The sequence below is a fragment of the Onychostruthus taczanowskii genome, unplaced genomic scaffold, assembly GCF_017590055.1.
Source record: "Onychostruthus taczanowskii isolate IOZ18803 unplaced genomic scaffold, ASM1759005v1 scaffold151, whole genome shotgun sequence".
Classification (NCBI taxonomy): Eukaryota; Metazoa; Chordata; class Aves; order Passeriformes; family Passeridae; genus Onychostruthus; species Onychostruthus taczanowskii.
In genome coordinates, this window is record NW_024498697.1 from 589,114 (window position 1) to 612,879 (window position 23,766).

The 23,766-nt window shown below is 47.8% G+C and overlaps 1 protein-coding gene across 1 annotated transcript in view; it reads left to right on the plus strand.

Moving 5' to 3' along the window:
- Nucleotides 1–23,766, plus strand: part of MYO1D (myosin ID) — a 154,832-nt gene that overhangs the window by 27,227 nt on the left and 103,839 nt on the right. Inside the window, exons 2-11 of the mRNA XM_041398991.1 lie at nt 9,856–10,064; nt 10,884–10,977; nt 11,798–11,963; nt 13,696–13,749; nt 14,592–14,687; nt 15,759–15,875; nt 17,018–17,221; nt 18,367–18,512; nt 18,594–18,708; nt 19,442–19,612. Coding sequence (XP_041254925.1) covers nt 9,856–10,064; nt 10,884–10,977; nt 11,798–11,963; nt 13,696–13,749; nt 14,592–14,687; nt 15,759–15,875; nt 17,018–17,221; nt 18,367–18,512; nt 18,594–18,708; nt 19,442–19,612 — 1,372 coding nt within the window. The remainder of the gene's footprint in view (nt 1–9,855; nt 10,065–10,883; nt 10,978–11,797; nt 11,964–13,695; nt 13,750–14,591; nt 14,688–15,758; nt 15,876–17,017; nt 17,222–18,366; nt 18,513–18,593; nt 18,709–19,441; nt 19,613–23,766) is intronic.

The window sequence follows — 23,766 nt, forward strand, 5'->3', positions numbered from 1 at the left end:
GCCCGATGTCCTGGCCCAGTGTCACTCTCAGCCCAGTGTCACAGCCTGGTGTCACATCCCAATGTCTCAGCCCAGTGTCACAGCCAGGTGACACACAGGCATGTGTAAGGACTGTCACTATATGGTTTGGGGTATCGTGGTGCAGATCACTGCAACAACTCCAAAGGAAGCCCTAATGATGCAGAAACACGAGTCATTTGCATGTTTTGCATTTTTACTTTTGCCTGGTTTGCGTGACCTGTATTTGTATAAATAAGGCACCTGATTTTATTTTATGTGTAACCAGAGCACAGAGCCATTCTTTTGGAGTGCTGGCAGATGGGGCTCTGTATCTTAATGCTCAAAATAATTCTTGGGTTTTCTGAGCCCTGTCCCAAACAATGATGCATTCAGGGCCTCCAGTAGCATCCACAGATCAGCAGTGGCCACGAGCTTAACAAATCAGAGTATTCCCTCCCAGCAGAACAATGAAGCAGCTGAACATCAGCAGCTCTCAGCCAGCTGACTGCTAAAGGAGTCTCCAGGCATTTCCAATAAAAACCTGTGGAATCCTGGGACTGTACCTTGGCACTTGGGCTTGTGAAGTGAGAGGAGGTGTAGTTATCACCATTCAATAACACTCCAAAGGCTCAAGGGGACAACAGGAGGAAAGGGGGCTGAATCTGTCCAGGGCTTCATGCAGGGCCCTCCCCACCACCCAAATCCATTCCTCCTTCTCCTGCCCACCATGGTGTGTCCCTCCCTTTCTCCACAGCTTGGTCCTTCCCACGCCTGAATACCTGTCAGGGTTTCCCCTTCATTCCCTCTAAACCAGAGAGTTTAAAAGCAAACAGTCCTTCCCCAGTTCAGCCAGAGTGTGGACAGAGTTGGGAAAGTGTCACACTAAGTGTGTGTTAGAACATGGCTTAGAAAATAAGGTTGCAAATCAGTGCAGTGGCTGATGCACTTTCAGGTGATGTTATTTGTGAGTGGTTGTTGTTTCCTGAGTTACTGGAGAGTTGAGAGCAAGGAACAGGGGCTCAGTCATGGGCTTTGTTTGTTTCTGGATGTTTCTGCTTGGTTGAAGGATTTTATAGCCCTCCACAAAGTTATTTAGAAGCGTCAGCTTGCCTGGACACCACAGGGACAAAGCCACAGCTGCAGAATTCACACCCCACTGAACCAAGGTGAGGAAGTGAAGCAAGATCTTCCTCATGGTGCAATTCTGTCCATTCACAGGCAATGCCCTGGTGTTTGTCTTTTGGGCAGGTGTTTTTGCAGTTTTGTCCCCTGAAATGCCTGAAGGTAGCAAATCCTTTGACACAGGGGTGTGTAATCCAATGTGCAAAGCTGAATTCCCAAAACTGAAGGCTGGGATTATCGTGATGTGGCAGTTTACAGTAATATGGACATGGGGTTTGGAAAGAGGAGGTGAATGAAGGTGAAATGTCCTTTTTAAGTACCTGAGTGCTGTAACATCAGAGTGGAAGGAACATAATGGATCATGAAGTCAGTTGTTGGTCAGTGCAGGAAGCCAAGTCTTCTAAATACATACATAAAACAAACTCAGCCATATCCAGCAGGGCTCCTTGGTCCTTGCAGCTGCCACTGAGCTGCTCTGCAGCTTTCCCTCTCCAGCCTGTGTTGGCCAGGGTCCTCCATTTCCATTTTCCCTTTGTATGGGCCAGAGCACAGAGCCATTCTTTTGGAGTGCTGGCAGATGGGGCTCTGTATCTTAATGCTCAAAATAATTCTTGGGTTTTCTGAGCCCTGTCCCAAACAATGATGCATTCAGGGCCTCCAGTAGCATCCACAGATCAGCAGTGGCCACGAGCTTAACAAATCAGAGTATTCCCTCCCAGCAGAACAATGAAGCAGCTGAACATCAGCAGCTCTCAGCCAGCTGACTGCTAAAGGAGTCTCCAGGCATTTCCAATAAAAACCTGTGGAATCCTGGGACTGTACCTTGGCACTTGGGCTTGTGAAGTGTGAGGAGGTGTAGTTATCACCATTCAATAACACTCCAAAGGCTCAAGGGGACAACAGGAGGAAAGGGGGCTGAATCTGTCCAGGGCTTCATGCAGGGCCCTCCCCACCACCCAAATCCATTCCTCCTTCTCCTGCCCACCATGGTGTGTCCCTCCCTTTCTCCACAGCTTGGTCCTTCCCACGCCTGAATACCTGTCAGGGTTTCCCCTTCATTCCCTCTAAACCAGAGAGTTTAAAAGCAAACAGTCCTTCCCCAGTTCAGCCAGAGTGTGGACAGAGTTGGGAAAGTGTCACACTAAGTGTGTGTTAGAACATGGCTTAGAAAATAAGGTTGCAAATCAGTGCAGTGGCTGATGCACTTTCAGGTGATGTTATTTGTGAGTGGTTGTTGTTTCCTGAGTTACTGGAGAGTTGAGAGCAAGGAACAGGGGCTCAGTCATGGGCTTTGTTTTTCTGCATGTTTCTGGATGTTTCTGCTGGGTTGAAGGATTTTATAGCCCTCCACAAAGTTATTTAGAAGCGTCAGCTTGCCTGGACACCACAGGGACAAAGCCACAGCTGCAGAATTCACACCCCACTGAACCAAGGTGAGGAAGTGAAGCAAGATCTTCCTCATGGTGCAATTCTATCCATTCACAGGCAATGCCCTGGTGTTTGTCTTTTGGGCAGGTGCTTTTGCAGTTTTGTCCCCTGAAATGCCTGAAGGTAGCAAATCCTTTGACACAGGGGTGTGTAATCCAATGTGCAAAGCTGAATTCCCAAAACTGAAGGCTGGGATTATCGTGATGTGGCAGTTTACAGTAATATGGACATGGGGTTTGGAAAGAGGAGGTGAATGAAGGTGAAATGTCCTTTTTAAGTACCTGAGTGCTATAACATCAGAGTGGAAGGAACATAATGGATCATGAAGTCAGTTGTTGGTCAGTGCAGGAAGCCAAGTCTTCTAAATACATACATAAAACAAACTCAGCCATATCCAGCAGGGCTCCTTGGTGCTTGCAGCTGCCACTGAGCTGCTCTGCAGCTTTCCCTCTCCAGCCTGTGTTGGCCAGGGTCCTCCATTTCCATTTTCCCTTTGTATGGGCCTGTGTGGTGTTGTGTTTAATACTTTCTTCCGGCTGCCTGGCAGGATGATTCTCATCTCCCCAGGTACTTATAGGTGATCACTTCCACCTTTTCCACTTCCACCTTTTCCTCCTCCTCCGTAGTTCTGTCAGTGTCATGCATTTAAATGAGTTCCTCTGCATGACAGGCTCAGTGCTGCAGCTGGCTCGGTGTGATGGGAGCAGAGAGGATGACCTACCTGACTGCTGAGCTTTCTTTTGGTTTTTACTGTCCCTTTAGAGGTTATGTGCTTTTATTTGGCATATTAAAAGTTAGAGATTGTGGGCAGATGGCAGCCTCTTGTTTGCTGCTATCCCAAGCCTGTTCTGCTGTTTCCTGGTTAGATCTGGGATCTAGGATAATGCTCCCTCAGGACAGCACTCAGGGCACCGTCCTGCCCACAGCACAGTGTGGTTACTGCACTCATTTTACCACGTCCCAGGCTGATTTTCACGTGGAAACTGGGAGTGTTTTACTGCTCCACACACAGAGAGCAAACTACTTCCCTCTACCTGTGCTGGCAGAGACATCCTCCTGTGCCTGTTGGAATAAACCACAAAGCATTGTGTGGAGGCTTTTCAAAGAACTTCCCTTTAACTCCTTATCTGTCTCAAGTCTGCGTGTGCCTCTGCTTGTGCCTTCTGCTGTGCTCCAGAGCTGGAAAAGGAGTGTGCAGGACTGCCCTGCTGCAGGGAGAGCTCGGCCGGTCTGACGCAAATAGAAATGAGAGTTCAGTGACTCCTGTGTTTAGTGGTTTGGCATTTTTTCAGTGCAAGGTCCGTGCTTTACATTTAAGGAGAGGGATTTTAATATTATTCCTGTTCCTACATCTCCCAGTTTTAGACTTTATTAAGTGTTCATTAGAGCTGCCTTAGCATCCATCTCCCGTTTTCCTTCCCCTGACCTTACCCTGTGGGTTTGCAGAGCTAGTGGATGGCTCAAGGGTCAGCTGGGTTGGAGCTGATTCAGTCTCATCAAATTACAGACAATTCCCTTAAACCTTGGTTTGTTGAGGAAGATGTGGCAGTGGTCATTCGTAGTTGGCTAATTTTATTTAGAAAAAAGTGATATAATTACAAAGAACTCTTTTAACCTAATTTCCAAGCAGGCTGGAGGCTGCAGATGAATGGAGTATTCCTCACCCTGCCCTGTCTGCTCCCTCCATACAGGAAAGGAGTGGTGCAGAACGTGCTCCAAATGGCATTTCCTATTTTGTTCAACTGGCAGCATCTGAACACCGAGTCCATGCAGGCCAGCTGCAGGCAAAAATCTCACCTGCACCTGACATGAATTTTATTGCAGTTTTCCTGACCCTCAGGGTGGATCAGAACCTTGTAGACATGCGTATTTTGAATATTGTAGACATGCATATTCATGATCAGGACAGACTTGGATCGTTTTCCTGGTGCAGGGAGGTTATACTGACTGGACAGTTTTTTGGTCTATTTTTCCAAGAGCAGCAGGAATATTTTAGCCATAGTTCTGCCAACGCAAATCCTGTTTATCTGAGTGCTCTTGTGGGAGGCTGATTGTCTGTGAGACAGTTTATAAAGAATTTACTGAAAGGCTTGAAGTCCTGCTTGACAGCTGAGTTTGTTTTGAGATTTACGTAAAACAAAGTCTTTAAGCAGAACTGCACTCTCAGTAGAGACCTGGTATGGCATAGAAAAGGCCCAAGTACCTGAGGCACAGAGTGAACTTTGCTTTAGGAAAGTCACTCACTTCCCAAAGCATGGGGACAGTGGGATTGTTCCTTTGGGTGACTGCAGGCTACTAATTCTTGCACTTACAAACCAGGTAAATATGGTTTCATTGCCAGAAGTCTGCTTAAATTCCCTTCCTTCTGAACACAACCTAAAGGCCCATCCTTGGCTGTCCACAAAGATCTCCTCATGAACACAAGTTTTAATTAAATGTCTCCACATGGGTTTGCCAAGAGAATGGACTCAAAGCCTGCAGTCATGGACTTTTAATGTATATATTTAATGGGAAAAATAACTGAGGCTTGTTACCTCATTTGAGAGAGTAACCCAAACCAGTAGGATGTTTACAACAGGAAAAGGAATTGTCCCTGCTCTGCATAGTAGAGGTGTGCAGCTCCTGGATCATTCTTCCCATGCACAGAGGAGGAAGAAAAAGCTGTGTGCCCATTCCTAGTATTTCACTTTGTAATTTGGAGTTCACAAATAAGCTGGAAACAGAGAATAGTTTGAAACCACCAGTTTTGATTCTCTTAATCTTCAGTAGGACTAGGTTTGCTGCTGACGAGCACAGCTGAGGGAGCTGTAGCACTCCGGATTCTGTCCTGAGTTATTTGCTTTTCCTTAACATTTCCTTTCCTTGAAGGCAGAGCTGCACAGCCAAACTGAAAGCCCCTCTCAGTGGGTGTCTGTGCTGTGACTGACTGAGCAGGGTCTGTCCTGGGGGACGTGGAACATCAGGAAGGGCTGAGCCCAAGGAGCTTCAGGGAGCACCTGCTAAGGGGCAAAGCTTTGCTGTGCCTGTAAAGCAGAATGTGCTGCCAGTCTTGAGCAGTGCTGAGAACAGAGCAGTTCAGGACCAGAGAAAGGCTTTTTCCAGTAGAAAATGATCCAGAATACCAATGCCTGCACTTCAGCTCTCCTAAAGGAACAGCAAACCGGTGACCTGCTGTGTTTCTCCAGCAGTTGCTCTGTCCCTGGGCTGTTGGACAGATGGCCATGGAGTGGCAAAGTGCGTTAGTGAGGAGCCGTTTGCTGGGTGTTCAGGGCTGGCAGTACTCCCCCAAGGGCTCTTTGGCTTCTGGAGCAGAGGAGTTACATGTCAATGATTAATTAGGAATTCCCTGTCTGATGTGAATGCTCCAGCTCGGTGAGGCGTCTTTGTGCAACGGTCCCGTCCTGCAGATGTTGTTTGGGAGTGTGGGTTCCAAGTCTTGCCAACTAACTTTTCTTTATTTGTACTGAGTGCATTTGAAGTTGCATCATTTCCTCGGTAAGAACAGTTTTATTTTTGACTGGAGTGTTTGTCAGGTGGAGGAAATCCTAAATGTGAGTGCTCTCTGGTGGTGGAGATTTCTGCTTCAGTGTTCCCATTTCTGCAGTGTATTTTCCAGGAGCAACTGCATGTGAATATACCTTGTCTAGACTTAAAGATCCTTTTTTTTTTCCAACTCCTTTCCCTAAAAATAAAAACTACAAAACAAAATAAACATGTATTTCTTGCCTTAGTGGATTTCTATCCTAGCGAAGAATTTCTCTCCCTTAAAATGATTTATATTCTGTGACTCACTGGTTTTTATTTTCTCATTATCAACTGATGTTTTAATGAGGTAATAAAAACTTCTCATGAAAGAGCTGATGTTCCTCCTCAAAATAACCCACAAAGACTAAATACTGTGAATTGCTTTTTTGGCTGCTCAGCTGCTGGAGAGAGGGGACAGAGGGGAGACTCACTGGGGCTGCAGCTCCTCCCCAGGGGACAGCTCTGATCTCTGCTCCCTGTGACAGGGGCAGGAGCCAGGGAATGGCTGGAGCTGTCAGGGGAGTTGGGATGGAGATCAGGGAAAGGTTCTTCCCCAGAGCTGCTGGGATTGCCCAGGGAATGGTCCCAGCCCCGAGGCTGCCAGAGCTCCAGGAGGGGTTGGACATTGCTGCCAGGGATGCCCAGGGTGGGATTGTTGGGGGGGTCTGGGCAGAGCCAGGGGTGGGGCTGGATGATCCTGGGGGATACCTTCCCACTCAGGATATTCCATGATTCCATGACATTGATACAGAAATGATTCAAATGGAACTATTGCAAGGAAATGTTTTGTTGTAGCACAAGCTGATGTGACTCCCATGAGATACAAAACAAGGTTTGGCCCGGGTGTGTCACCCCAGGAGTGGATCCTGCTGTTCCTTTTATTAAGGAATTTATTTATTATTCCATTTTTTAATCAAGGAACTGCACTGTTGTTGCTTTGAGTAACAAAACCCAGTTCTACATGTTACACCTCAGCACTAAAATGCCTGTGCTGGCTGTGAAAAGCACCAAATGGATTCATGGTCTTGTTTTGTGACCTTGCCCTGTAGAGGAATCGTAGGTTTAACACAGCTCAAAGCTCCCCATTTGCACTGCCCTCGTGGGTTGTTTTCTTAAGCTTTTCTGAGCTCTCCATGGGCAGGGCAAAGCTGCTCTCCCACCGGAGCCCTGCAGCCGGGAAAAGAGGCCCTGCTGTTCTTGGCCTGCTGCTGTGCTGAGCCATGCTCAGGGATGAAAAGGGGCTTTATCAGCAACGAGGGGTGAGGAGCTGGAGCTCCTGGTGGGAGCATCTGAGCACAGCTCTGCAATTTTAACTCTGGAAAGAAAGAGAAATGAACTGAGGTGTAAATGGGGGCGTCACTTGCTCATAAACTCTGTATCCCCAAAGCCAGTCTGGAGAGGTGCCTGTTTGTCAAGCCTGGAGACAGATCCTTCTTCCCCCTCATCTCCATCTGCCTTCTGCCGCAGAGCTGAAGACACAACTCCTCAGAGCCCAGTAAAACCTTTCAGAACTTGGCTTGGAGGCCCGTGTGGGATGTGCTGTCTGAGCTGGGCTGTGGGGAAGTGGCAGGCAGGATGTGAGGATGTGAGCCTGCTGCCTGTGCCAGCATCCCAGCTGGAACCCCTCTGGAGCAGGGCTCTGCAGGAACAGGCTGCAGGGCCAGGCCTGGAGGTTCTGCTTAGAGGCAGAGGGTGCTGGCACTGCCCAGGCTCCCCAGGGAATGGGCACAGCCCCGAGGCTGCCAGAGCTTCAGGAGCATTTGGACAGCACTGCCAGGGATGCCAGGGTGGGATTGCTGGGATGTCTGGGCAGGCCAGGGGTGGGACTGGATGATCCTTGGGAGTCTCTTCCCACTCAGGACTTTCCCTGATTCTATGATTCACTCAGGGATGCTGAACTGTCACGGGAGGAAATTTAAACTGGGCTCTGGCAATGCAAGTTTACATAATTAATTACTTAAGGAAGAGGTCAGAGTATTGGGTGCTGTGATGGTGGCTTGGCACGACACTGCAGCAGGAAAGGCCTTTATTTCTTTATTTCTCCTCAGCTAAAACAGCCCCCCTCACCCTCTGTGTGGCCATGAACCCTCCAGCTGCTCATGGGGCTTAAAACCTCATCTGCAATCTGCTGGATCTTTATTTTCAGCATCAGCAGTGCCTTGAGCAGCAGTTCTGTGCTGCTGGGCAGGGGCTTGGGAGAGCAGGCTCGGTGTTCTCCATTGGATAACTCACCTTTTTTGGGTGTCCATCTCCAGGAGGTGGAATGATTCTGCTCATTGTGATGTCTTTGTGGTTTCCATTACCTGTTGATGTCCCAGTGTGACTTGATCTCCTCAATACCAGGAGATGTGTGGGTTTGGTTTTTCAAGCTCTCCTCTATGTATGCAGAGTCCCTCATGGGCTCCCAGCCTGGTATCCGATCCCTTTGCACTTCTACCTGTTCAGGGTCTTCCAAAAAAATAAAATTTGGGGTACCGGTATTGCTAATTATGTTGACTTATCTTTTCTAAAACATTACTGGTACCTTTCAAACAGCATATATACCAAAAATGTAAAATATCTTTGCATTTTAAGCTCATTATTATGTTGGGAAATGTGTATCAGGACACCTTCAGTTAAAAGTGATGTAGGAACAAGAGGATGTTTTGGAATTCTTGTGTCTTCCCAGTGCAGTATTCCAGGAGGAAGCTGGAGTGAGAGGCACCAACACTTCTAGAAAATGGAATGCTGGTTGCTGGATATTTCTTGAGTTTTATTACACCTGCTAAAAATTGACGCTGCCAAGTTGCTGCAGAAAATTCTCAAATGAACAATAGAAAATGTCAGGGCTGTCACCACATGGGGGTGGTAATAAATTCAATAAAGTAACGCTGGAATTTGTGCCGGAGTCCGTCAGGATTCGAGGCTCCCGGGCGCTGTGGAGGTGTTCTGGTGCCATCTAATGTCGCGAGGTTTAAATACAGCTGCAGACAGGGTTTGTGTGTTCATCCCTCAACCTGTGGTCCTTTCTCCTCCTGAGAAACGAATGCTGTGTAAATTCCTCAGCTGTTAGTTTGGAATTATTCTAAGTTCTCCTCATAATTAACTTTCAATAAAATGAGAGGTTTTTTGGAAACATTTTCTAACTTAAACATTTTTTTTTAAATAGCATCAAGTTATTTTCTGTCTTGTTTGCAGAAGGAATCAAAGAGGCAGGCAGGGATAGGAATGGTGTAGGTTAGGGCTGTTTGCACACATTGTTAGAATTTTTTCCTCTCTGGTGTAGCAGCAGTGATGATACCAAAGTGTCTTCCAGTGAAACAGACTCATTGCTAGAGCTGAGAGGCTACAATTCCCTCCTGGGCTTCTGTCTTTGTTTACTTTCAAGTCTGATTAGACCTTTCAGAGGGGGCTTCAGATCTTCTGCTCCTCTGGCCTGAGCTGGGCCATGGACAACTACAGAATGTGAAAAAAGAACTTCCTTGTACATCCCCTTTATGAAGCAAATTAAATTTGCTCCTCACACTCATGTTCACTTCTAGTCAGTTGTAGAAACTGTAAATTCCACATCCTGGATCTGGAAGTGAAGTAGGGGCAGAAATGTCCTCTGCAGATGGTGGAACTCCAAGCCAGCCCTGTCCCTGTACCCTCGGGTCTGCCGCTGTGCCATCCCTGCTCGGGGAGTGTCCAGAGCCGGGGTGTTGCTGTCCTGTTTGAACTGGGTGATGGATGGAAGAGTTCACCCCATGGTCCTGAACCTCTGCGTTTGTCTGATCGCTGCCTTTTGTCTCCTCTGGTCAGCTTCGAGAAGGGCCGGATTTACACCTTTATCGGGGAGGTGGTTGTTTCCATGAATCCTTACAAGAACCTGAACATCTACGGGCGGGACACGATCGAGCAGTACAAGGGCAGGGAGCTCTACGAGAGGCCTCCCCACCTCTTTGCCATCGCCGATGCTGCTTACAAAGCCATGAAGAGACGATCCAAAGACACCTGCATTGTCATCTCAGGTAGGCTGAGAGGGCTCTGCATAGTGATGAGCATCTGATCTGTGTGAAATTCCAGGCGGAAGGAGAATAATGGTTTGGCTAATGACAGCGTTTTATAAAAGAAACTTCATTAAGCTTAAAGCTGCTCATTTGCATTTGAATCCGTGTGTGAAGATCGGCACAATTATTTCTTATCTCATTCAAGAGCTGGTGCCAGCCAGGAGCTGGATCTGTGCCTGCAGAGAGATAATGTGAGCAGGAGCCTTGTGTCTGCTCCGGGGAGTGACCTGGGATCAGCAGAGCTGGGATCAGCAGAGCTGGGCTTGTCTCTCCTCAGGAGCTGCTGGTTTTTGTCGCTGCCCTGACTGACCACTGTTTGTTCCCTGCTCCATTGGAAAGGCCGTGGCTCCTGCAGTGGGAGCAGGGCTGGTACCAGAGTGATCCCTGGCTGGATCCTGGCACTTCGTTTCCTTGATGTCCCCGTGCTCAGGCAGCTCTGAAAGGAGAGAGCCCCGGGCTGGGGTGCTGAACAGTGGCCCCTTGTGCTGCTGCAGGCCAGGCTTTCTGCTCTAACAATATTCCTTTGATCCTCTGTGTGCCAGCCCTTTTCCCGACCTGTGGAATCTCATAGCACAATTGCTCAAAGTCAGCCCAGCAGCAGCAGCAGCCAGGCAGGGTTATGGCTGTGTTTAGAAAACGTCCCAAGTGCACACAAAGATTGCTTTAAAAAGAAAAAAACAAACTGGCCAGGCACTGTTGGGATAGAATTGAGGTCTTCTGTCCAATGATTTGTTTTGGTTTTTTTCATCTGTTTGGTCACCGTGGTGTTTCTGCCCCCAGGTGAAAGCGGGGCTGGGAAAACTGAGGCCAGTAAATACATAATGCAGTACATAGCAGCCATCACCAACCCCGGGCAGAGGGCTGAGGTGGAGAGGTAAGGCCTGGGCTGGAAAAGAAGGGAAATTCTCCTGCTTGTAGATCTCTTTCTGTGGGCTGTGTAGCACCATGTTATCAGATAGTCTCTTGTACATGCTGATTTATGCTTAATTTTTTCAGGTACTGCTTTTACTCTGGGAATTTTGCAGTATTAATTGCTGAAATCACATTGAAAAGTTTATTTTGAAAGTTCAAATTTTCAAAATCAAAATAGCATCTAGAAATACCATCAAGCCAATATCAACCATCTAATGGCAGGACCCAATGATCCTAGAAGTCTTTGCCAACCTAAATTATTCTAAATTGCTTTTGCTGGGGCAAATTGCCTGAAATTTGGGTGGGCTAGAACACCACGTGGAGTGCAGGGAGTGTATTCTGTGACCTTCCAGGCTCACATGATTCTGCAGTGCAAAATGTCCCTCTCTGTCCTGGAGTAAAAGCTTTGGAGCAAAGAATGGGGCTTTCTGCAGAAACAGACTTAAACCTACCCTGAATGAACTTTTGAAAATGACTTGAAAAAGAGTTCAGAAAATTGGTTTTAGAATTCAAATGTGTATAGAAGCTGAATTTCTGGTGCTGATTTCAGGGTGGGGGTCTGGTCTTTGAACCAAAGAGCATTTTCTTCCTCTGAGGAGCATTGCTGATAGCTCCCAGCTGATTTCCCATGGGATTGCTGATGTCATCCACACCTGCTCAAATCTGCCATCCAAGAGCATCACTGCTGTCATTGAATTCTTCTGGAGAAATGGCTGTGAAAAAAATCCCATGATGTGAGTGTTGAAGTCTTACCCTTTTCCATCCCTCCATCCCTGCTGCAGAGTGAAGAACATCCTGCTGAAATCCAACTGTGTGTTGGAGGCCTTTGGCAACGCCAAAACAAACCGCAATGACAATTCCAGCAGGTTTGGAAAGTACATGGACATCAACTTTGATTTCAAGGGAGACCCCATAGGTGGGCACATCAATAATTACCTGCTAGAAAAGGTAAGGCACTCTCCCTTCCAGGAGGGTTGCAGCCTTTGCTGAAAATACTTTTGCAATCTGGGCTTTGTCCGTAGAAAGTCTGCTGTTCAGACATGTACAGCAGGTGAGGAATGGGGGCACGGAAAATAAATCCTGGGCTGAAGTTTTCCTCAGGAGTCAGGAAAGCCACTGCAGTGCTGGCAGTGCCCTGTCCCAGGAGCACCATGACTTCCAGAGCTCAGCAGCAATGGGGCTGTGTTACCCAAAGGATTTTGTGTGTGGGAGGTGTGTGAAGTTTAATCTCAGTTTTTATTTTGGACACAACTTACCCTGTGCACAGCTCATGCTTTGTAATTCTTGCACTGAGCTCTCCCTGGAGAAGGAGATTTCCAGGGCTGTAGGGAGCAAGTGTGCTTGAGAAGTGTTACTTTGGAATAGCGCCACAGCCTTGGGTGAGCTGTTGGTAGTGTTGTTTTTATAGATTCAAAGTGATCCTGAGCATAATTATTTTTCTCATGTCATTAAGTGGTGTCTGGAAACATTGGAATATGCAAAACTGGAGAGCTCAGGCGTGAGCCATTAACAGTTCTTCCTGTGTGAGACACGTCTGGCTTTGATTATGTGTTTGACCACATCTGCCAACACCCTTTTTTGTTTGTGTTTCTTTTTTACTTCTCCCCTTATTTCCCTGAAGTCTATTTTCAGAATAAACACTTTATTTTAAAAAACAAAACAACAAACCCAAACATTTAACTTGGGTTACTTTGATGTAAAAAGAGGGCTGGGACTACAGCTGCAGTGACTTAAATCCTGCTGATTTATTTATCCTGATTGTTTATTTCATATCCTTCACTTCTCCCAAGTTAAATTTGTTTTCATTTGAAAGCAGTGGAGGCTCTGGCCCAAATACGAGCAGTAACAGACAGTGGCTTTGCAGCAGGAGCACATTGAATCATGGACTATCCTGGGTTGGAAGGGACCCGTCAGGATCATCCAGTCCCACCCCTGGCCCTGCACAGACCCCCCAACAATCCCACCCTGGGCATCCCTGGCAGTGCTGTCCAAATGCTCCTGGCCCTCTGGCAGCCTCGGGGCTGTGCCCATTCTCTGGGGAGCCTGGGCAGTGCCAGCACCCTCTGGGTGAAGAACTTTTCCCTGAGAACCAACCTAAACCTCCCCAACACAGCCCTGTTCCCCTTCACTCTTCATAGTTCAAACTTGTAGCATGAAATAAGGACACATTGCTGGTTGACTGAATGTCTGCTGCATTTAATCCTTTTTTGTGCTCTTTTACTCTGGTCTGGAATGAGGATTCTGGAATGGAGCTACAGTTCCCTAAACAAGGCCCTTGTGTCAGAGCAAAGCACTCCCTTGTACAGCTGGGTGCTGTGAGCAGCCTGTCCTAGGAGTGTAGGAGTGGTGACCACCAGGTCCTGAGCATTTATCTGTAGTCACAGAGTCCTGGTTTTCATTTCCATTGATTAAATAATTCTAAAACTAAAATGATGTTTTTTATTTGACTCTTCCATGAAAGCAACCCTTTGGTTCCCACATGGGATTCCTGGGTGGAAGTAGGACATTGCAGCTGTTACACAAGCTGGTGCTTTTGACTGCAGACCTCAAGCTCCAGGGTCACACGTGTGTGATGGTGCTCCCAAGAGCCTGAGTGTGAGATGGGATGGACTTGGGGTGTCCTGTTGATGTGGGTGTCTGAGGGGACACTAACACCCAGCTCTGTGCTTTGTTCCCCCAGTCCCGTGTGATCGTGCAGCAGCCCGGGGAACGAAGCTTCCACTCCTTCTACCAGGTTTGTGTTCCTTTGCTGGAGCAGTGGCTTGTCCCCAGCTTCCCAGACACTTGGGCAGAGCACTCAGGGCTTTCACCCTCTCATGTGTTTTGCAGAGGGTTCCCTTCTGCAGCATCTTGGGTGATCCTGGGTTCTGCAGTTCTCTGCAGGGGCCTGGGCTGGGAGAGAGCCTGGGAAGATGGATTGTTTTCTATCCTCCAGTCCCATATTAACACATTTTTAAACTTAAAAGGAGGCTGACTAAACAAATATGGTAGGACATTGGACTTTGACTCACTGTTTTATGTGTAGTAAGCCTAATCCCTCTATTTTCTCTTGAAGCCTTTAGTCCATATGGAAGTCATTTGGTTTTTTGGATGTTCTTTAATGTCTTCCACATTGTGTGTTGGTTCCCTGTGTGTCCTTTGGGGGATATGGTCAGCCTATTAGTATAACCTTGATTCTGCCCTGAGGGAAGGGGAGGTTTGTTTATTTTTTTCCACTTTTTCAGTACTCCATGATGGCATATTAGCTCTTTCCTCATGGATGTGTCATTTTCAGGAGGAAAAGTCTCTGTGTGGGCAATGTGCTTGCCAAGGCACAGCTGTGGCATGGCACAGCTGTGAACAGGTCTGGGAGGAGTTCAGGCTGGTTTTTATACAGTTGTGACTCTAAAGGACAGTGATTTGTGGTGGCAGAGCCCTGCACCAGTGCAGGCCCTGTATCTTGCACATTGTGCTCCAGATATTGCAGTAGTAATTAACATTTTCATTATTTTGCTTATCAAGCAGATAAATAAGAGACAGAGAAAAGAAGGATTTTATATTTTTCACTCACCATTTCTTAAAACTCTCTTCATGCAGCTCCTGCAGGGAGGTTCTGAGCAGCTCCTGCGTTCTCTGCACCTCCAGAAGGATGCATCAGCCTACAGCTACATCTGCCCTGGGGCACAGATCAAGGTGAGGGCTCCAGGGACAGCTTAACATCGGCAGTGCTGCTGGAAATGCTCAAAGCACTGCTGAGCTAGCAGAAGTTGAGATCAGTGGGGATGAGTAGGGAAAGGTGACACTGGTGTGCTGTTTGTAATGAGGCTTCTGGTACTACAAGATAAAGCACGAGTGTACTTAGAATCATAGAAAAGATTTACCTCTATTCTGCTTAAAATACACAAATATACATATGCATGCTGTTTCTGCTTATAAACAGCAATAAAATGATTTATTAATAAATGCAGGTGTGGATGTTTAGCCCATTACCAGTGTCAGACATTCCATGCTCCATAATGGGTACCTTAAACTGCCTTCTGGAGCAAAAAGCCAGAAGATCTGATGCATTTTTTTTCAGCAGATCTTTGAGTTAGTGAAGGATTGAGTCTTCGTGTCTGACTTGTCCTCAAGGGGGAGCTCTGAACAGGAAAGAAGGGAACAAACCCATAAAGTTTAGACAACATGATCCTGAACACTTCAGATACATCTGGAGCTGTCCCTAGTGTAGTCCCTTTGAAGCAGGATCCAGCCCAAAGGCTCCATGATTTCCTAGGTGCTTTTTTGAGATGCACTTTGGTACAGAAACCCAGAGACCTTCTCCCATGCCAGATTATTCTCTTTAAAAATGTGTATTGAAAACAAACCCAGGAGGCTGCAGGGAGGGAGAGGCTAATCTTGAGAGAGGTGGAGAACAGAGATTTCCTGCTGGTGCTCTGCAGTTCTGTCATAGGGTCTGTGACTGCACAAATTGTCCCTTTTGTTCTGGGATTTTTAATGAACTCTTTCTCAGCAAATTCCAGTGGGAAATTTATTGTGCTGTGGTGGATTTCTGTGTCTCCTGCTGACAGAATACGTGGGTGCAATGCAGGGTTCAGGGTCCAAGCAGGCACGATGGCATTGCAATAAGCTGGGAAACCTCATGATAGTGTCTTGCCTCTGAGAAACATCAAAGTGCATCTTGTTTCCCATGGGCTTGTGAAATCCTTGCTTCCTCACAGCTGACTTCCATTAAATCCCCCATCCCAAACTTCTCTCTCCCCTCAGTGTTCCATCAATGATGGAGCCGAGTTCAAGGCAGTTGCTGATGCCATGAAGGTGATTGGCTTCAAGCAGGAGGAGATTCAAACTGTCTACAAAATTGTGGCAGCCATTCTGCACCTGGTAAGCTCCCTGCCCATGGGTATCCATCCCTGAACCCATCCCTGGGCTGTTCCTCAGGAGGGCTTGTACTGCCAGCAGCTCTGATTTTCCTGCTGCAGAAGCCATTGGAAGCTCTGGTGCTGGGAAGGTGTCCAGCTCACAGACAGTCCTTGCTGGAACAGGGCACTGCAATGATGATCACATGTATTCCTGTATGTTCCAGATCCCAAAACAGGCATACCACTAAGTACTGGGAACTGTTTTATGTTCTGAAAAAGGAACTGGGGTTTGGCGGTGAGGGGATAGGGAGCTTCTCACCTTCACCACAGCGATCCTGCTTCACTTCATGGCGAAGGTTGATCACAGGAAACCTCTTAATTCTTTGTGTTCTGAGACTGAGGAGATCCTTCCTTCTCGTGGATCCTTCTGGGAGCCATAGAGCCTCCTCCCCTGCACCACAGCAGGGAGGCCCTGTAGCTCAGCTCTCGTTTTCCTGAGGAAAGAGGTGGGCAGGAGGAGGGTGGCAAAGAGCAACTTTATTCCAGCTCCTTCTCCTCGTTGGGATGACAGTGATGGGAAGGAAGGGAGACAGAGCAGAGTGGGGCCATGCAGGCAGGCTGAGGGACAACCCTCTGCTGTGGATCACCAAGGGGTGTCAACTGCTTAATCCTGGCACTCAAGGTACCCAGGAGCAGAGCTGTGGTGGTGGGATGCTACCAGTCCAGTTCCACTGGCACTGACCTCTCAGCTTCCCCACGCCATTCCCATTCCCTCTGTGGCAGTAGCACTGCCAGGGAAATTGCAGCCAGTGGTTTCATGGGGAGCTGCAGTGAAGACAAATGCTACATCCAGCATTTGCATACATGGTGCAATTCCTTATCCCTCGACTCTGAATCTTGGGGTGGTGTTTGATTAAATCTTGGGAAGTGTTTGATGTTGTTAGTCCCAAAAGCTGAGCTGAACACTGAGCACGAATGCTGTGCTTTGAGAAAGCCCTTGCTGCTCCCACTGATGTTGGAGGTTTGAGGGTGTGGATGTGCAGGACCCACCTTCCAGTGTGGCAGGAGATTTCCAGCCTGGAATAGCAGGTGGAAAATGGATGGAGTTGGGGTGTTCTGGTTCCTGTTAGTAAAGGGCAGATGGAGAAATGCTGCTGATTGCAGGGGAACCTGAAGTTCTATGTGGATGGAGACACTCCCATCATCGAGAACAGCAAGGTGGTGTCGGTCATCGCTGACCTGCTGTCCACCAAGGCCGAGCTGGTGGAGAAGGCGCTGCTGTTCCGGACAGTGGCCACGGGCAGGGACGTCATCGACAAGCAGCACACGGAGCAGGAGGCCACCTACGGCAGGGACGCCTTTGCAAAGGTGAGTGCAGTCCCCCTCCTCTGCACAGGTGTGTGACACTCACACACACATCTCTGCCCGTGGGTTGAGGTGTGCACCAAGGAACGGCAGTGCCCAAGGGGGGCACTGCTGCCAGAACTGCACATTTTTCAGTGCTCAGTCCCAGGAGGATTCCTGGGTGGGTCAATAAGCACAGGGCTTGCTGTACATCCTGCAGATTTCTCTCTGAATCTACAGGCTCCTGAGTTCTGTAGGGGTCTGTGGCATCTCCCCATCCCTGCCCTTCCAGCAGGGATCCAGCTGCCACAGCCAGCAGTGCCAGGCACACCGAGGAGGGGATGGGCTGCAGGCTCCGCTGGCATCTGCAAATGTGTCATGCAGGGAGGGATTTGCTGTGAAATGGGATCCTCAGCTTCATTTTGCAGTTAAATTCAAAGAGTAGAGAATGGTACTGTAGCATCTAAAATTCATGTTGGAAACACAAAGTGGTATTTAAAAAAAATTTTATGAAGAATGGTTTGGGTTGAAGCAACCTTAAAGACCATCTTGTTCCAACCCCCTGCCATGGGCAGGGACATCTTCCACAGGAAAAGTGAGTACTGATGGCAGGAGTGACAATTGTTCCTCCTCTGCTAAGAAATCAAATTATAAGAGAGGAATGGATGAACTTATGAAAGTCATTGATAATTAACTTGACTTCTTTTTCTGAGATAATGTATTTACCCAGCTTCACAGTACATTTTGAACATGAAGACTTTGAAGACACTTCTGCCTACAGAACATTATCTTTGTTAAAGGTGAACAGGATTATTTTCCTGTCATTGTGTTCAGTTGTTGAGTTTCTGTGACTGACCTCTCTGTTGCTCTTCACTATTGTTAAATAATTCTCAGGAATGGTACTTCTTAGGCAGCTGAAAAGCTGACTGGAATCAAATTAGGGAACTGCTGCTCCCAGTGACCTCATTGGGATTTCAACTTGGTATAAATGAGTTTCGGAAGAAAGAAAATAAATACTTCCACAGAATATTTTCTTCAGTCAGTAGCTGCTCACTTTCAGCAGAACATGACCTGCAGCTTTGATGGAGGCCTGTAATGAGCTGTGTTGAATTTCCTGGGAAGAGCTGAGGCAGGTGCAGGCAGGAGCCCTCAGTCTGTGTTTCCTGCAGGCCATTTACGAGCGTCTCTTCTGCTGGATTGTGACACACATCAACGATGTCATCGAGGTGAAGAACTACGACACCACAGTGCATGGCAAGAACACAGTCATTGGGGTCCTGGATATCTATGGCTTTGAGATATTTGACAATAACAGGTGAGCCACCTTCTAAAGCCCAGTGTTGTGCCCTTGCCTTTCCCAGAACACTCATCACCTTTTCTTCTCATGTTTTTACAGCTTTGAACAATTCTGCATTAATTACTGCAATGAAAAGCTGCAGCAGCTCTTCATTCAGCTGGTTCTGAAGCAGGAGCAGGAGGAGTACCAGCGAGAGGGAATTCCCTGGAAGCATGTGAGTGCTTTGGCAGAGGAGGGAGAGGTCGGTGTGAGGTCAGTGTACCAGCACAAGTGCCAGACCTGAAGTTGTTCCACATGCAAGCTCAGTTGATGGCACATCTGTGTCCCTGCCAGCTGTCCTGCCAGGCTGGGATCAGGCTGGGGCGGGAGCTTCCCAGTCACCTCACACGTGTCTCCTTGGGAAAATATGGTGCTCCAGGTCTGAGATGAAACCTATTGTGGCACCTCTGTGATGCCACACACACGTGTCTCCTTGGGAAAATATTTCATCTCCAGGTCTGAGATGAAACCTATTGTGGCACCTCTGTGATGCCACACACGCAACTGTGGTTTTCTGTGCTGAGTGCTTATATTACATAATAATATAAACATATTTTCTAGTTGTTGATGGTAATATGTAAAAATCTTGACTGTCCTTGTTCAAACTCTCTTCAGAATGCCAAGGACAGGGTGTGCAGTGTCACTGTAGTGACTGCACACAGCTGAATTGTAAAAGACATTTTAAAGAGTATTCTGCAGCAGAGGTCTTGAGATGGATCTGAGGGGTTTGAAAAATCACTTTCTGTGCTGTTCAGTGTAGGAGAGCAGTCTGCTTTATCTGGAATCAGAGATCTGCACATTCAGAGCTGATTGCTCCTCGCTGTCACACAGGCTGCTATGGCCAGCACTGGTATTTTCCCATTTCTGCAGCCAAGGTCACCAACACCCCTGTCCTTTGTTTCCTGCAGATTGATTACTTCAACAACCAGGTTATCGTGGACCTGGTGGAGCAGCAGCACAAAGGGATCATTGCCATTCTGGATGATGCCTGCATGAACGTGGGGAAAGTCACGGATGAGATGTTCCTCGAGGCCCTCAACAACAAACTGGGGAAGCACGCACACTTCTCCAGCAGGAAGGTAACCCACAGACCTTCTTGTCCTCTGCTGTCCCTTCTCCATGTTCTGAGGTGGAATGGAATGAGGAAAAGGGATTTAGGGGTGGCTGCGTTGGAATCACTGCAACAAAGTGTGAGATGAGGAGCCGGAGCAGCTCCAGCCGCAGAGGAACCCGGCAGAGGGAGCTCCAGCACATCCAGTGGCTCATCCCTTTTATTCCGGGATAAAAGGAGCCTGAGCTCGTGCCTTGACATATCATGATGTCATCTGGAACCAATCGATACGCCGGCTCGGCCCACGTGTTGTTCTTCCCAGGCTGCTCTAATACATAGTGACAGTGAAATTATTCACACTCCTGCATTATTACAGCACTGTCATTTGGGCTTTTTTCATCGTCATTGGCTGCAGAACGTGCTCGTCTCCCACTGCACCTCAGAGCACCCAGGCCCCTCGCCTGGCTTTGTCTGGGCTACAATGGGCGAATTAAAAGGCTTCATTTATTCCTCACTTGCCAGCAGATTGCAAAATGGTCACCAGCCTGATTAATTTGAGAATCTTTCACACATAGTAATCAAATAAGGGCCTTTAGTTTGATGGCTCTCTACTCAGAAACATTGTCTAAAATGTATGGCTCAGAGTGCTGGTCCCCCCTGCTCCCTCCCACCCCAGCACAATATTTTATGTAGGTCACAAGTACCAAATTAGCCTGGTTGTGTAAGATATGTGCTAAAGGCTGCCTCTGGGAGGCCCAGGATAAACAATGGATCTGGCTGGGGCTGTCTGAGGAGAGGCCAGGATGAAAGTAAACCAAAACCACTTTTTCCTCCCAGATAATAATTTTCCTTAAATGCCCTTTTGCTGCAGCACACCTGATGCACACTGGCCAGGTTCACCTGAGCTCAGGGAGGGGGTCAGGGAACTTCATTTCAGTGTTGATCCAGATTTCACGTGCCCGAGCAGTGACATGGAATGTTCTGAGAAAACCCACATGGAAACAAGTGTGAGGCCTGGCCTGGGTTCCTGTTTGAATACAAACTGCTTCCTTCAGTGGTAGTACTGGTGGGCTGAAGTCTGGGATCCTCTGCAGTAGGATGCTGGGGGGGGGTGGTCCAGTTTCTGGAACTGTCTGGTCAGTGGATGTAGAGAAAGGAGTTTGGTTTCTGTTCTGTCCTTGCACCCACATCTGCCCAGGGGAAGGGATTCTGCCACAGAGGGAGCAGGTGGTCCTTTAGTGCAGTGGCAGAAGGGGATGGAATTTCAGGAGGTGCTATGGGAGGCTATAAAATGAACATTTAAAAATAAAATCTGCTCAAGTCCTTGCCTTTGGGAGTCCCCTCCCAGCAAGGAGACATTAAAGGGCAGCACTGCCAGCTGCAGCGTTCCTCAGCAGGAGGTGGCGTTGTCAGAAACTGCCTGCACAGGCTAAGAGGGAGACAAGGAATCCTGCTATAAATAATGTTTATGGAGGGGCTGATGGATCTGCCTGGCTTGCTAATTTCTAGTTAAATCAATAGAGCCTTGAAAACATTGACCCAGAAACCTCTCAGCATAATTATTATCTTTTCTCCCCATCGCATCTCTGCAGACGTCCCAGAGCTCTTCTTCAGTCCCACCCAGAGCTGCTGTGGGAAGCCTGAGCCTTCTGAGCCAGGTTCTTCTAACCTGGATTAAAACAAAGGGCTTGATTCCATCTTATTCCCTGCCTTTGCAGACTGCAGTGGTTCCATGCAGATCCTGTAAAGTTCCACACAGATGGGAGCTGTTCCCAAAGAGTTAAAGTGCATGTGTTGGGAGCAGCTCCCATCCCTCAGCCCAGTTCATGCTCCACTGCTCCCTGCAGAGCATGCTGCACACAGGCTCCATGTGGAGAAGCTCTAGGGGGCTGTGGTGCCCTAAATAGTCGTGTCCTACTTTGTGTACCCGGCTGCTCCGCGCTGCCGGTGCCCTTGTCCTGGGGAAGGCCAAACGAGCCAGGACAATGCTGGTTAACACTTCTACCCGCAGAATTTGTGGCAGAATTTTGTGTTCCTGGAGCATGGGGTGTCCTCCTTGGGCTTGTGTTTGTGTATTGCTAATCTGGATGTGCAGATATGCCAGCTGTTCTAGTGGCCCTTCCCAATATGACCATTTGTATCCTCAACCTCTCCAAGTTCCATTTATTTTCTGTTGAATTACACTTTGGAAGGATCAAGTGCAGTGACAGACAGTCCATAAATGCCTCAATCTTCAAATTGTGTCTCAACAAACTGGAAGTATCAGAAGGTCCATTCCAGTCCACCTGATGTTGTGTCTCCCAAAACACTGGACAGTGGTGAATGCCCAAATGAGAGCCCAATACAGGACAAATGTGTACTGATAACTTGGCATGCTCCTTGGCATGCTTCAGGGACCTGCAGCCCAGGAGCCTCCTGGTCTTCTTGACAGGGTTTTTGTGTGGTCTTCTTACTTTTTAAATTGACAAAGAATTCCACAGCTCAAATACTCAAGTGAAGAGCTCCTTCCTCCCTATTTCCCTCCCTTCTCCCTTTTCCATTTTAGATTACACCTCTCACCTCCTAGTTTTTAAATGGCAAAACACAGTTCTCTTTGCCTTCCATTACATCATCTCCACGTTTTTTGCCATCATCTCTGGCATTTCTTTCCTAACTTGGGGAAGCTGAGTTTGTTGGCCCATTCTCCCAGGGCAGTCAGTCACAGGGGATGGGTTTTGCCCCTTAAGCCTCTCCCAGTTCTCCATGTCCTTTTTGAGATGAACGAGGATAGTTAAGATCCCTGTTGAGTCAGGAAGGGATGGTTTGGGCCCATCAGTTCCTGTGAACTTTGCCCTTTCTCAGTGGGAATCCCTGCCCTGCTGGGGAGTTCCATTTGCTCTGCTTTGCCCTCATTTAGCTCCGAGTGTCTCCTGCAGCTCTTCCCAGCCAGCCCTCGGTGATTGAGTGCCCCCACCCAGCCCTACGACCTTCCCCTTGCCCTCAGATTATGGCTCATTTCAGATGCTGTGAAAGCACAGACTCAGGGCAGGCTCCCACAGGATTCCCATCTTTCCAACACCTTTCTCCTGTCTTTACTGGCCCCTGAATGCTGTGAGCTGTCAGTGAGGAGCCTCATGAAAGGGCTCACAGAAAGCCAGGCAGGTGATCCACTGTATCAATGGACTTGCTGGTCTTTTTTTCACTAATTTCAACTGATTTGTCCAGGAAACACAAAGCTGGGACAGAATCGCTCCTTTGGAAAAAGCCAAACCAGCAAACAGCAAAATCCTTGATTGCTGTTATGGCTCCTTCCAGCCTCTCCAGAGCTGGATGAGCTTTCAGAGGAGCTTGTGCTGCCAGTTGTGCCCTGTCTGGTAGCACAGACACATTTCTTTTGCCATTTGGTAGTTACCCCTTTTACAGACTTGTTGGTTTGAGCTGTGTGTTTGGGTAGCTGAAAAAGGCACTCCCCAGCCCCCTGCTGGGAACAAAGCTGCAGCAAGAAAAATGCCTTTGTTTCCCTGGTATTGCCTCGTTTCTTCATTTTCCCTGTGTTCTGTTGCACCTTGGTCATCCATCAGCTCTGCTGCTCCTGGTGCTCCCTGCTCCTGCCATGCTGGACTTCTCACACCTCTGGGATCTCCTGGGGACCGTGGTACTCACACTCCTTGGGCTTCTCCTTCTGATTAATTTTGTCTAAAATATATTATAAGGTTTTTTTTTCATCTGTTCTTACACTTTGAGCCAATCTATTCTGTGTTCTTGGACACAGGTGAATTTTTTGAGTGTATCTCCTTACTCCTAATCATCCTTCCTGCCCTTCATTTCAACCATGATAATTTCCTCCTTTATTTCTCCAGGACTTATTGTGGATAGCAGATATCTGCTCATAGCCCTTTGTGTTGTTGAATGCTGCCTGCAAAGACTTAATTCATCTCCTGCTCATTTTCCCTACAACAAAATCCTCATTCTTATCTCATACCTCTTTTTTAATTAAGCCAACCCTGATGGATTTTTTGGCTCCTGCTATTCCTGAAGGGATGAATGTGTCACAGCCACTGCTGCTGAACAGCTGCCATGTGGGCACTGGACATCTTGTGTTGTACAGAAGGAATGGGATGGGATGGGAATTTGAGCCTGGAGCAGGGGGTCTGCAGGGGGTTCCCTGTTTGAGGGGTGTCAGATGACCAGGAGGGGTCTGGG